At 41.2% G+C, this 13539-nt stretch overlaps 1 protein-coding gene across 2 annotated transcripts in view; it reads left to right on the top strand.

The window, feature by feature from the left end:
• The window catches only part of BORA (BORA aurora kinase A activator), a 1242116-nt gene that overhangs the window by 671752 nt on the left and 556825 nt on the right, over window positions 1-13539 (top strand). For both annotated transcript variants that reach the window (XM_044071743.1, XM_044071742.1), the window contains one exon: window positions 1507-1736. In XM_044071743.1, coding sequence (XP_043927678.1) covers window positions 1507-1736 — 230 coding nt within the window. The remainder of the gene's footprint in view (window positions 1-1506; window positions 1737-13539) is intronic.

Genomic DNA, 13539 nt, shown 5'->3' with positions numbered 1-13539 from the left:
GAAAAAAAGACAAAAGAAACTTTGATCATTCAAATTGCTACACCCAGTGACTACAGTGTCTTACTTACAGTGAGACACAAAGTTGAAGTACCAGGATTTGCAGGCAGAAACAAGGGCAATGTGGAAAAAGGATAACCAGACAGTCCCAATAGTAGTAGGAGCAATGGGTCTTATAAAAAAGAATATACAATCGTACTTAGAAATGTTACCAGTACATACAACTCTGTATGAATTGCCGGAGGAGTATTTTCTGGGCACATTGCAGGTGCTGCGAAGAGCACTTCTGACTAACATTAAAGACTGAAACAGTACTAATTTCATGAACTTAAATCATACTTTGACTTGGGAATGGGATCCATTCCCTTCATGGTATTAGAAACCCAAAAGACTTGTAGAAATTAAAAATTGGGGATTAGCAAATACATCGCTAAATGGGTAGCCAACTGGCTCACCGTCAGAATGCATACTGTCAAAGTTAGGAGATTCTACCTCTACCAGTAGATCAGTTGCCAGTGGTATACCACAGGGATCTGTGCTGGGCCCTCTACTGTTTAGAATCCATTTCTCAAAATTCCAGGTGAAAGTAGGCAGCCTGTGGCTTACCAAGTTTACTGATTATTACAACCTGGATGCAATAACTGAGTGCCCCAACATACAACAAAAGGAGCTAACACAAACAAATTCTTGGTGCCAAAGCACGGACTAACACTAAATACAAAAAAAGTGCATTGTTATCCCATTTGGCATAGAGGAAGTCCCTGCAAGTTACAATATTGACAGCACCCCCTGAACCTATGAAGGGATCGCTGGGGGGGGGAATGTTTAATTTGGTGACAGTGACGTGCTTGGGCATACATGGAAAAACTACTGAAAGGGCCATTGGGGAAATATTACATTTGGTGACAGTGAAGTACTTGTGTAGGGATCCTTGGCAGAAACCTTTCATTTGTCCGTGAAGTGCTTGTGCAGTCCTGCAGGACATGCTAGCATCCCCTTAATAGGCTGCTTCCCTTTATTCCTATATTCCTTCCTCCACCCTTTTCTCGCAGCTTTGGGAATCCTCCCACAAGTGCTGACTGCAACAGTGAAACAAACAACATAGTACAGTTGCGTACACTTACCATAAATGTAGATGTTCAAGTGTATTCACTGTTGCAGTCCTGTTTCCCTCCCACCTTCCCCCTTTGCTTACTTCTTCTTTGGGGCTCTTGGCTGTTGGGGGCAAGAAAAACTGATGTAATGATGTCGGCTGTCTCCCTTTATAGCTCTGACGACCTGATGTCAGTCCCTGCACTCAGACAGCAGATGCACGAGGGAAATTCTTTACTCTGGTTTTCAGGTTGGCCGAGGGCTACCCACCAGGGATGACCCACAAGTGATGACTGCAACAGTAAATACACTCATACATCTACATTTATGGTAAGTGTACACAACTGTACTTTCCCTTGCCTGTTTTGTGTTGCATTCTGATCATGTACATTCTAATATTTTATTGTTTTTACATAGGTGAATATTTTAGGACAGAAGAGCATGATGACCAGTCTCATGAGAACCTCAGTGCTTCCTCTTTAAGGAGGAAGCTATTCCTGGATGGCAATGGGAGTGAATCTGATTGTTCTTCCCCTCCTTCACCTGAACAAATCCCATGTGTGGCTCCAGTAGCATCCTTGGGAGTTCTTAATTCCATAGATCTGTCTCCTGTTCGATGTAGGAGTCCTGCTGAAACACCTCCTTCTGTAAGTATGGTTGCAATCCTGACATCTCGATTTCCTAAGCTGATCTTGGGGGATCCTGTTTAATATCTTATTAACTCCTGTCCATTTTCAGGTACCACACAGAAGTAAAAACAATACTTGCATTATTATATTTTGTCAGGAAAAGTATTAGCATAACAGTGACTTTTCTAGTTATAGATAACAACAAACAAAACTTGCATGATTATATTTTTTTCAGAACCAAGGATTAACGTAACCCTGATAGCTGTCAGCAAATATCACCACAGTATAGCTACTGAAGGACTACCATGGATTATTCTCTGACCGTGTTTAACATTTAATATATTTTGTATAATTTTTTTCTTAAGGAGTGACTTTATTTTTAAGTGAAGGACAGAATTTTACTGCTGAAATAATCACAGCATGAAGTCCTTTAGTTCACTGTTAACCTGTCAGAATTAAAGTACTTTATCTCACCAAGGTAACCTTATGTCTAGTATGTGTACCAAAGCCACAGTTATTCTATGTGCTCATATGTCCGGCATCTGACCAAATCCTATGAATGGAATGGTACATAATTGGATGTAGGTGCACAAGATCTTCATACTATCTTGCTGCCAATTCAAATGCAGGATCTTTGCACCCGTCTGTTCTCCACGTTGTTGTTGGCTGCTACCTTTGCTTACACTTACTCTGATAAATGCTCCATTGGAAAACCTTTGTTTTCTTGTATTTTTCTCTAAAAGATTTGTTAATGTCCGCTAAGAGGGGGAAGTGCGACTGTGGTGTGCAGATACCTTATAAGACCTCTGCTCACAGTGCTTATGTATAAAAACTGTCAGATCTGCAAATTGTTTGTTCCTAAAACTGTCAGTACTCTACTTTCTTCATTAACCACATGTTCAGAAACCCAACATCTGAAGTGCCTCATGCAAACCAAATTGGTGAAACCCTCAGCCTCTGACATCCCACTCACACCAAAGTAAAAGTTCAAGAAAGCAAGGCCTGAACCATCTGCTGTCCAGTCTGATTCAGATGCACCTGTTGAGATGCTGCAGGAATAAGACAGCACATCTGACTCCTTCTCAAGCACCCTGTACAGAGACCTCACCAGAGGCCAGTATGGTGTCTGACTCTCACATATCTAATGAGACTCCTCATACCGATATGGTTGAAAAGGGGGAACTGGGGGTGATCATTTCAGAGGAACCAGTAGGCATTCCTCAAATCCTCGTAAGGGAAGAGGTGCTTGGAACTTTGAGGTTTATCAGTGTTCCCACCTGTTGCGCTTTGTAAGGGCAAACATCACTCCTAAGAAAAACAAACAAAACACAAAGTTTCTCCTGCTTAGACATCTCAAGAAAAGGAATGGGTGGAATTCTCACAGAATTTATACAAGGCCGTTTTGTCTCTGAAACCCCCTTCATTCCTTTCTACTGTTTCACTTCCCCCTCCTCAGAAAAGGCAATGTGAATCTTCATCTGAGGAGGAGAGAGGAATCTGATTCAGATGAAGATTTCTTAGCAAATCCATTCACTTGGTCATTGTGCTTCTTAGCAGTGGCCTTAGGTCAACTGGTGTCCTAGGCAAAAGGACTCCACGGCACCCCCCACCACACTACCTGGTGCCCCCATCCTGGTCTACCTACATCAAATAAATACTAGAAAAGTGTCCCTGCTAGGCTGGCTGGCCTATGCCTAAGAATCTTATGATGAGGACACTTTGTCCCCTGATTCCCCATTGAGGGAATCTCTTTTGGAGAAACTAACTAAAACGATGCAACACTTTAGGAATCCAAACAGGTGTCTGATGTCCAAAAAAAAAAAGGATACTGTAATTTGCTGAAAGTAGGGGCTTCAACGCCTTCTCCTGTCCCTTCAGTCTTGGAGGCCTTCCTGGATGCTTTTGCATCCATTTCTGATTCTCCTAATTCCCAGGCCCCAGCATCCAAGAAGACTGATAGGTGTTTTATAAGGTACCCGAGGACATTAAGTTTCTCTACAAAAATCCCATAACAGATCTTTCGGTCTTTTCTTTTTCTACTAACAAGCATATTAATTTTTACTAGTGGCTAATGTTTTACCATCTGAGCCATGATCAGGTATGGTAAGAAGGTTTACACCTCTATCACTCTTGCCTTGAGAGCTTTAAATTACCAAGCTCAAATGACAAATATCTTTTACCCATTTTAGGGGACTTAAACAAGACCATGGCTAACCTTGAGGATTCTGACACTAAGCAACAAGTGATTCGGTATTGTCTATTTTCATTCTGTTCAACATATGGGTTGTCAGATCTGATCTGATCCTACGTCGGCACCATCTCTGAAGCTTCATGTATCCAGGACTCTAACTCCTCCCCTACCCATAATTTTGTGCATTCTGCCCTTGTACATCAGATCTCATTCACTGCCTGAAGCATCAGGTGTGTTTTCAGATGAGGGCCTGAGTGTATATCCTTTTTTGGGTCAACTCCAGTTCTAATCTCCTCTTCTATTAAGAGACTAGTCTCATTTCAGTTTTTTTTTTTTTTTTTTTTTTTTGGTAACTTATTTGTTCAGAATAATTTACAAAAGGTTTTTTAGTTATAGCGTTTGGCTAAACTTTAGGCTGTTTTTTCTTCTAAGGATAATCGTTGCTAGTTAGTGTGTGTATCTTACTTTTAGCAGTTTTTGGTTAATAGGGACCATGATCCTTTTTGTTCTTCAAGATGTCAGATGGTTAGGGGTTCAAAAGGTGTGCCGATTATGGCCAGGAAATCCCCTCTCAAGATCCTCATGTCTTGTGCACTTTGAGCACTACCCATCTTAACACTGATTGTGATATCTGTGCATCCTTTGGTGGCAGGCCCCTTCAAACTCCAAGAGAAAAGTTGATTGTCAAGGGTTTCCTCCCTCCTCAGACAGGATCTTCCCATCCTACTACTACTACACTTCTGCCACTTCACTGGCAAAGAAACAGGACAAGACAAAGATCCAGGGACAAGAGTAATGAAAAGGAGAGGTTGGAGAAACATGAGAGAGAGAGAAATCTAAGAAGTGGTCTCCTGATCCCTCTGCTTTGGCCAGTCTGAACCCTAGGATTCTAAGGAGGTCGAATCAGTCAACACCTTGGAATCTGACCCTCCTCTTCTTGCCTCAGTTTTTCACTAGAGCTTATAAGCCCAAGATTGTACTCTCCCATATTACAAGCGAAGAGACTTTTGAAACCACCCTCAGTGGCATCTTCAGCCTAGTCATCCAGAAGCCTTACCTAGCAAGATGTCACTAGAATGATGTGGAAATTTGAGTATGCAAACCAGCTTAAGGTTATGTATGTGCAGACACCCTCAAATGCACAGAGTACTGGTCCAACAACCCCTCCTCTTTTGTCTGTAGTACCATTCTGCCCATCCGGTCCAGTTATCAAGGATCCGACCTACTCTGGTGTGCCTTTGTCAGAGCCGACAGGGCTTGTTACTTCAACTCAGATGGTATCTCTGTCCCTCTCAACTCCAAGACATTCAGAGCAGAAGCATCTATGCAGGGACCCAAGGGGACTGGTAGACTCCAAAGTCAGGGCTTCAGCCCGTGACAGCTTGGGTCCAGAGTTGGTCTCAGCTCTGGTGACCCTGAGGACAAAGGTGTTCCTTCTGCTTTAGACAGGAGGAGATCCCCCTCAGGTCCAATGTTGGCTTCAGCATTTGAGGCCTTTGAAAGGGTTTTGGCTGTGCCAAGGGCAAAGGTGTTACCTCTCAACTTAGCTCCAACCCAACCTCAAGAGGTTTTTGCTTCTCCTTCTCATAGTTCTATCTGACATGGGCAGACTGCATCACAGGCTTCCAAGACATATTACATGAATTTCCAGTCTGATTCTGACCACCCACCAGCTCAGGTTCACTGGAAACAGATGTGCAAACAGAAGCACCCAGAGTCATCTCTGGAGTCGTTTACAGAAGAAACTGATTTAGATGGTGAGGGATTTCCCCGGATCTCACTTGGAAGACATATAACAAAGAAGAAAGTGCCCAATGTTCCCAGTGGGAAGTGGCAGCAGCAGATATTTGCAAGCTGCTCGAAAGGAGAGTCATCCAACCTGACCACGAAGATCAAATACAGTCCGGAGTCTACCCAAGGTAATTTTTAGTACCCAAGAAAATGGGGGACCTGAGACCCATTCTAGATCTGAGTCATTTGAATTAATTTGTAAAACAGAATTCCATATGGTCACGTTAAAGTCCATATTGCCTCTTCTGAGTAAGGGCAATTGGGTTTGCAGATCTCCAGGACGTGTATACTATCTTGTAAAGATAGAGAGGCGTTCAAAGAGGTTTCTCCATTTCCTTCTGAGAGCCAGTCATTATCAGTTCAGAGCACTGCTCTTCGGTCTCACCACAGCCCCTAGGGTGTTCACCCAAATAATGGCAGTGATTTCAAGTTTTCCCAAACCTTGACAAGTGGCTCCTTACTGTTACCTCCAGGCATCTACTCCTACACCATCCAGATCTTTTTCTGCAGCTAATGCAAAACCTGGGAATCGCAGCAAATTTACTCAAGAGCCACATGCAGTCTTTACAACAAATAGAAGTCATTGGATGTCACTTGGACTCCATGCTACAAATTGCCCCAGTTCAGAGTATTCTCCCTGCAACTAGTTGCTGCACAAATACATTCTTCACCCTCAGCAAGTTTAATTCTGTCTGTTAAGCCTAATGGCCTCCACAATTCTACTAGTCCCTCTTGCCAGGTTTCACATGAGGATACTTCAGTGGGCTGTTTCAGTACAGTGGTCTCAGAACATTCATCCTTTACATGCCAAAATTTGCATCACTCAAATCTGCAGAAATCATGTCATCTGGTGGATAACATCTCAGTCAGTGACGGAAAGTCGACTCTTCCACATGGCTACACAGTTGGCTGTCATAACCATGGATACCCTCCTTTGAGAGGGAAGGCTTTCAAAGGGATATTTGCTTAAAGATGTGACTAAAGAACCTTGGGTCAATGTCCACATCATTGTCTTGGAGAGGAGAGCAGTTCTCCTAGCATTGCAGGCTTTTCAGGATGTTGTCTCCAAGGGTGTGATTTCAATATGACAGCAGTCTAGTACATCAGTAAATGGGGAAGAACCCATTCATACCCCCCTTTGTCAGGAAGTCGAGAGTGACAATGGGCAATATCTTTGCATTGATTACTGATGCACATCCCAGGGACATCCAGTGTACTAGTGGATAGATTGAGTAAAACTATCTTAGTGCCTCATGAGTGGACCCTCAATTCAACAGTGACAACTTTGATTTTTCATTGTTTGGGCCAACCTTGCTGCAGTCTTTTTGCGACCTACCTGAACATCAAATGCTGCAGCTACTTCACTCTGCTACCTCCACAGGGTCAATCACAGAGGGATGCTGTAGTCTACAATTACATCCTAGGTCTCCTTTATGCATTTCCCCCACAATCCTTAACAAATTCATCCAGAAAACAAAAATGTACAAGGTCAGGGTGATTATCATTACTCCTTTCTGGCCCTGACAAACATGGTTCACTTTCCTGTGCCCTGTTCTAGTACATGCCCCATGGATGTTGGATCAGTATCCAAATCTTTATTCACCCAACTGGACTGCCTGCTCTGGTCCAGAAATCCACGAAGCTAACCACTTGCTTCCCCACTTCTGACCTTGGCCAGAGATGCCAAGCTTCCAGCACTGGCTGTTCAGATTATTCCAGCCTCAGAATAAAGATTCATCATAGCAAATGGAAAAGATTTTCCATCTGGACTATGTCAAAAGGAATAGATCCATTTTCTGCTCCCATTCCTTCCATGCTGGAGTTTCTGTCTGATCTTCAGAATGATACCTCAATAACATCCCTAAAAGTCTGTAAAGCCTTTTTGAGGGGAACGTTCTTTCTATGACCTCCAGTCAGGGACTCGTTCCCTTCATGGGATATTACTATTTTGCTCCAAGCATTAACTAAAACTCCCTTTGAACTAACTGCTTCAGCAGATTTAAAGTTTCACTCTTGGAAGACCATTTTTGTTTTGGCTGTTACATCAGCCAGATGAATTTCAGAATTACAGGACCTTTCTTGTAAACTCCCTTACCCAATTTTCAACAAGGACAGAGTTTCTTTAAGGACTAATTCATCCTTTCTTCCTAAGGTGGCATCCTGTGCAAATTAAAATCAATCCATTAATCTACCAGTGTTTTTTTTCCCCAGATTCTCCAACAAAGGTGAATATATTCCACATATGTTGAATGTTCATTGTCGACTCAAATTTTATCTCTATAGAACAAAAGACCTCAGTAAGCCTGACTAATTTCTCATTGCATGTTCTAAACCTAAACTACGCAAAGCAGTTTCTAAGGTTACTCTAAGATGGTTATCAGATTGTACTTCCTTTGTATACACAAAAAAGGGCTTACCTTTGTATGCAAAAACCCAATGATCTGATGTTATCCATTTCATTATTCCTCTCAACTGGGTCTTGGCTCCGGTATCTGATTCTGTCTGGCACTGCGCAAGACAGATCCAAAGCTCGAGCTTCTCCCTCTCCCATAATCCCCTTCTGCACTCTTACCCTCAGATCTTGTTTGCCACGTTTATGCACAAACATGATTCTTGGCTCAGAGTTGTTTTGGTAGAGTTTTGGAGTTTTTTCTGGAGTAAGTGATTTTCTTCTTTATCGGAGCTAAGTAGTTTTCTTCCTTCTATCTTCCACTCCCTTTTCTAGCTTGTCTCTGGCACTGAGACATTTTTTATAATCCCCCTTTTTCTCTAGTTGGCATTTGGCGCCTTTTTTGTCTTGTTGCTTAACTGACTGGCTTTCCTTCTTTCTTTGTACAAAAAAAAAAAAACTTTCTTTCTTGCTGTGGTAGTTTTTGCTCTGTTATTTTGCCTTTTGGTGTTGGAGTGTGTGCGTGTCTTCTGCCCTTTAGACATGTCTGAGAAAGACAAACCTACGGGGTTCAAAAGGTGCTCTTCTTGTGGGCGTAAGATGCCTAATTTGGTTCAAGGAGTTCCTTTTGTCTCCAAGTCCCAGGCTACATCAGGCACTAAGGACTCTAAAAGGAAAGCCCCATCTGCTTCCCCTGGTGCTTTTCCTTCCTTGGCTGATAAGAGGCCCAGAGATCTCTGGATCCAAAATTTCCTTTGGGCATGTCTGATTCGACTTCTACAAATCAGCTGGTAAAATCTGAGTTCCTTCCGGAACACAGGGCTTCAGATCCGAATAGAGTTAGGCCCCCCTCAGATCCGCCTGCTGTTTTGGATCCAAAGAAGGTGGTCAGGATCAACCAGGGATCCAAAGCACTCGGCTCCTAGACCTTTGAGCCAATCTTCGGATTGTGGACACCGTATGTCTGCTTTGGGGGTCCAGGCTTGGATCCCCAACCAAGTCCACCCATTCCTGGGCTTCCTCCAAATCCTCTAGGAGGCTTTTGCCTGCAGATATGGACAGGATGATGAGGACCTGCTTTAGGGTTTAAATAGAAATGGAAATGTTGGGTGATGGACCTAGAACTATCGATATAATTAGTCTGCTTGAGTTTTGTTTAACTCATAATTATTTTAGTTTTAATAATGAATTCTTTCTTCAGTTAAAAGGAACGGCCATGGGAGCTGCATTTGCACCCTCATATGCTATCATTTATATGGGATTTTTTGAAAGGCAATTTATTTACCCCACCCCCTTTTATAAAAAGAATGTGGTGTTATACAAGCGATTTATTGATGATCTTTTTTTTTTGATTTGTAGGGGTGAGATTGGTGATTTTTTTTAATTTTTTGAAACTCTAAATGAAAATGTACATGGTTTGACCTTCTCCTATGAGCTCAATAGGGAAAAGATTAATTTTTTGGATGTAACTCTATATTATAAAGAGGAATCTATTGGCTTTAGGCCTTTTAGGAAAAATACTTCAGTTAATATGTTTTTACATGCTAGTAGTATGCATCCTGAACATCTGCTACGTTCGTTACCCTCAGGTAAATTTAAAAGAATTTTTGATCATACCAGTGATGGGAGGTGGAGGGGGTTAATGAATTGGATAATGTAGAGTTGAGACTCAATGAGAGAGAGGCTATGGCAAAGAACTTTTGTTAAGATGTAAAAACAGGTTACTTGGGATTCCTTGTGATGGCAAATATAAATCTATGTATTTTAAGGAAAAAGTTAGAGTCAAAACACCTAATAAGAAAGTAGGGGATGATGGGGAAAGGTTATTTTTTGTTACTAAATTCTCTCCATTTTCAAATGAATTTGCTAAAATCGTTCAAAAATATTGGTATCTAATTAATGAGGATGATAATATTGGCCACCTTTTTCCTAAACATGTTACTTTTTCTTACAAAAGGGGAAAGAATTTAAAAGAGTTGTTGAATTATAACTTTATGAGGGGGTTGAAAGAAATGAAAATAAGAATTTGCCTCTAGGGACATATCCCTGTGGTCGTCGTAGTTTATGTGAGAGGGTGACTAATATTAGTATAATAAACGGTACAACGTTTATTCCTAAATTTAATTTTAACTGTAGATCTGTAGGGGGTAGTGTATATTCTAGGTTGCCTATGTATAAATGTTTGGTATATAGGGCAAACTAAAAGAATGGTGAAAATACGTATTCTAGAACACATGAAAGATATTAGAAATAAAAGTGAAGTTAGCCCTGTGGCCCAACATTTTTATGAAAAACATGATGGCTCACCCAACAGTTTAAAGTTCTGTGTACTTGGGAAGCCATTTTATATGGAAGGAGGAGAGGATTATTCTTATAAATTACTGGAGTTGGAAACTAAAATGATTCTGAAATTTAAGACGCTGAAGCCCTTTGGACTTGATCTTGAATTGGGTATTTAATTGGATTATATTTTTTGTAATGAATGGATTGAGCATATGTTATATTAATATTTATATTTATAATTATTTTTGGATGAAATTTAAAAAAAAGTTATATATGTATATATAAAAAAAGTTATAACAAAGTTTTTATAAGAATGTGGAAAAAATGAAATTTTTTTTGAAAATGTCACTCTGAAAATGTCATTTTAAATGTTAATTAGATGGATTGATGAAGTTGTCTGTGCTAATTGCCATTAAATTAATGTGTGTATATATATATTTGGTGAAAAAGACATTAATTGTGATCCATTGAAGGCGAAAGGCCGAGGTACCAGATCGTTTAAGCAATAAAACAGAAACTGGTGAAATTAGTGCTGGATTTGTGTTTTGGATTTAAATAGAAATGGGTCTTTTGGCATCTCTAGCCCGCTCTGGCTCAGCGATATCCCCAGTCCCAAGGTTGCCCTCTCCTTTTCTGACTCTCCCTGTTTTGGAATTCCAGGACCGGTTCACTGGAGGGAGATGTCGACGGATTAGAGGATGCTCGCTTTTCTGACTCAGTCAGGGTCCCTGACCAGCTCAATCCCATTGCCTTCAGATCAGAGTGAATCTGTGCTCCAAGAGGTCAGCGCTTGGTCTCTGGGGTGGGGATCAGTCCCTTCCCTTGGCGGCATCGGCCCTCAACAGCTCTGGGCCAGTACTGTCCATAGAGCCATGACCCAGGGTTGGCTTTGCTTCTTCTTCCCAGGTAGTTTCGGCTCCCAGGGACAGGGAGGGAATTTCGTCGAGTCCTTCAGCCTTTCGGGTGGTAGAGCGAACTTTCTCCAGATCTGGAACAGCGTCTTCTCCTCTAAGAGTTCCATCCCAGCCTGTCATTCTTCTGAGCCCTGATCCCATCCATCCTGTCCAGGGTCAGTCTTGAGGTAGCCTTCAGGCGGCATCTAACCCCCAGGGGGTTTCCCTTTCTTCCAAGTCCACCCCTGAGCCCCATACAAAGGAGGTGCCCCTGAAGAGAAAGTGTAAGAGGAGGCACTTTGATTAGCCCATGAAGTCCCTCATGAAGGACACAGATTTCTATGAGGGGGGGGGGTCCTCAGGTCTCCACCAGACGACATCTCCTTTGGAGACATTTTAGAATTGTTGGAAAACAAAAGCAAATGATCTTCCCAACCCCCGTTTTTGGAGGAATCTGTGTTCCTGACTGCTTTCAGGATGGGAACTGAAACTACAAAAAACTCTGCAAGTAACTTGCAATCTCAATAAAGGTGAAGGCACTTCAAAAAAGCAGAAAGATCAGCATACAATGACACCAAAAAATACTTTAATAAAAGTATTCTTAAAAAACAAACCGGTTTCGGCTGTATGGGTACAAAGCCTTCATCAGTGTGAAATAGCAGCAAATTAAGAAATGCTTTAAATACAAAAAGCATAAGACGTGATCAGTTAAAGATGCTCATTAAGTCCTGGTTTAAAGACACCTCCCAGTTTAACAATCCATTTTTTCTCCATCGTGTTTAACAAATCATGCCAACCCAATTTATTATTCCTGGGTCTCATGATTTTATCAATAATAGTGAAATTAAAATAGGCATTTTTATGTAACAGGGTATGCTTATAAAGGGCATTAGTTTCTTTATGGTATTTTATCTCACTGAGGTGTTCAGATATTCTGAATTTCAGGGGTCTGGAAGTTTGTTCTATATAGAAAGCTGGACAATTACAACTAGCTAGGTAAATCACCCAATCAGAAGTGCAATTAGCAAAAAATCAGATATCATAGACTTGGGGGGGGGGGGATGTTTTGACTGCTGAAACTTTTAGTTTTTAATATCTTTGGACAGTGGACGCAATGGCCACAAGGGTGGCAACCAATTAAAGGGTCACCTAACAAGGTGGTTTGGGTTGATTTTGTATTGAGAGACTGCCCATGTTTGAAATGGTTGAAAAATGCAGCAAGAATTTTGCCTTTCCTGAATGAGAAAATACATCCATCACCCAACAATTCACTCAGATTAGTTTCACATGTCAAGATATTCCAGTGTTGTACAATATTCATTAATGCCTTGGTGTTGCGTCCATAAGTGGTAGTTAGTCTTGGGGGCCCTCCGCCTCTATCACCCTTTGCTTTATAAATAAGAAGGTTCTCACACTCCATATTGTCTATCACATGTTTCGTGTGTATGACTTGACCCATTTTGTATCCTCTGTCCCTGAATCTAAGCACTAAATCATCCCTAAAATGTGTGTAGGTATTACTATCGGAACAAATGCGTTTCGTTCTCATAAATTGAGATTTAGGGATATTCTTACAGATATGGGGTGAATGAAAGCTGGTGGCATGGAGAAGCAAATTGTTTTCGGGAAATTTCCGGTAGACTTCAGTGGTCAACATATGGTCAGGTTCTCTAGAGACCAAAACATCCAAAAATATGATTTTGTTTTTATCATAGTTGACCGTGAATTCAGCTCCCCATTTGTTCTCATTTAGATATGTGATGAATTCCCAAAGGTATTCCGTATCCGATCTCCACACCAACCAGCAATCATCCAAGTATCTCCTCCAAATATTCATTTCTTCTATATATAAGTTATGGGAGTTATCGTAAATAATCTGTTCTTCAATATAAGCCATAAATAAATTGGCATATATTGGTGCAAAAGATGCTCCCATGGCTGTACCTTTTATCTGTAAGAAGCATTTGTCCCGATAGAAAAAGATGTTCTTTGTGAGCACATGTTCGGTCAGACACAGTAACAGTGTATTGAAACCAGGTTTGTACATTTCTGTTTTGTTTAACCAATATTCTAAGGCTTCTAACCCTGTCCAGTGTGGAATGTTGGTATAGAGAGATGTGACATCTAATGTACACATCAACCAATCTGGTTCTAATTGTACCTTAGAAATGATCTGAAGAAATTATGTGGTGTCTCTGATACGTGTTCGAACACATCTGAGGAGTGATTGCAGGTATTGCAGCACTTGCATAACCCAAATCAGCACTTGTCCAA

The sequence above is a fragment of the Protopterus annectens genome, chromosome 5.part0 (assembly GCF_019279795.1).
Source record: "Protopterus annectens isolate FY-2018-M chromosome 5.part0, PAN1.0, whole genome shotgun sequence".
Taxonomy (NCBI): Eukaryota; Metazoa; Chordata; order Ceratodontiformes; family Protopteridae; genus Protopterus; species Protopterus annectens.
Note: the sequence above shows the minus strand (reverse complement) of the source record. Positions and strands in the feature narration are given on the sequence as shown.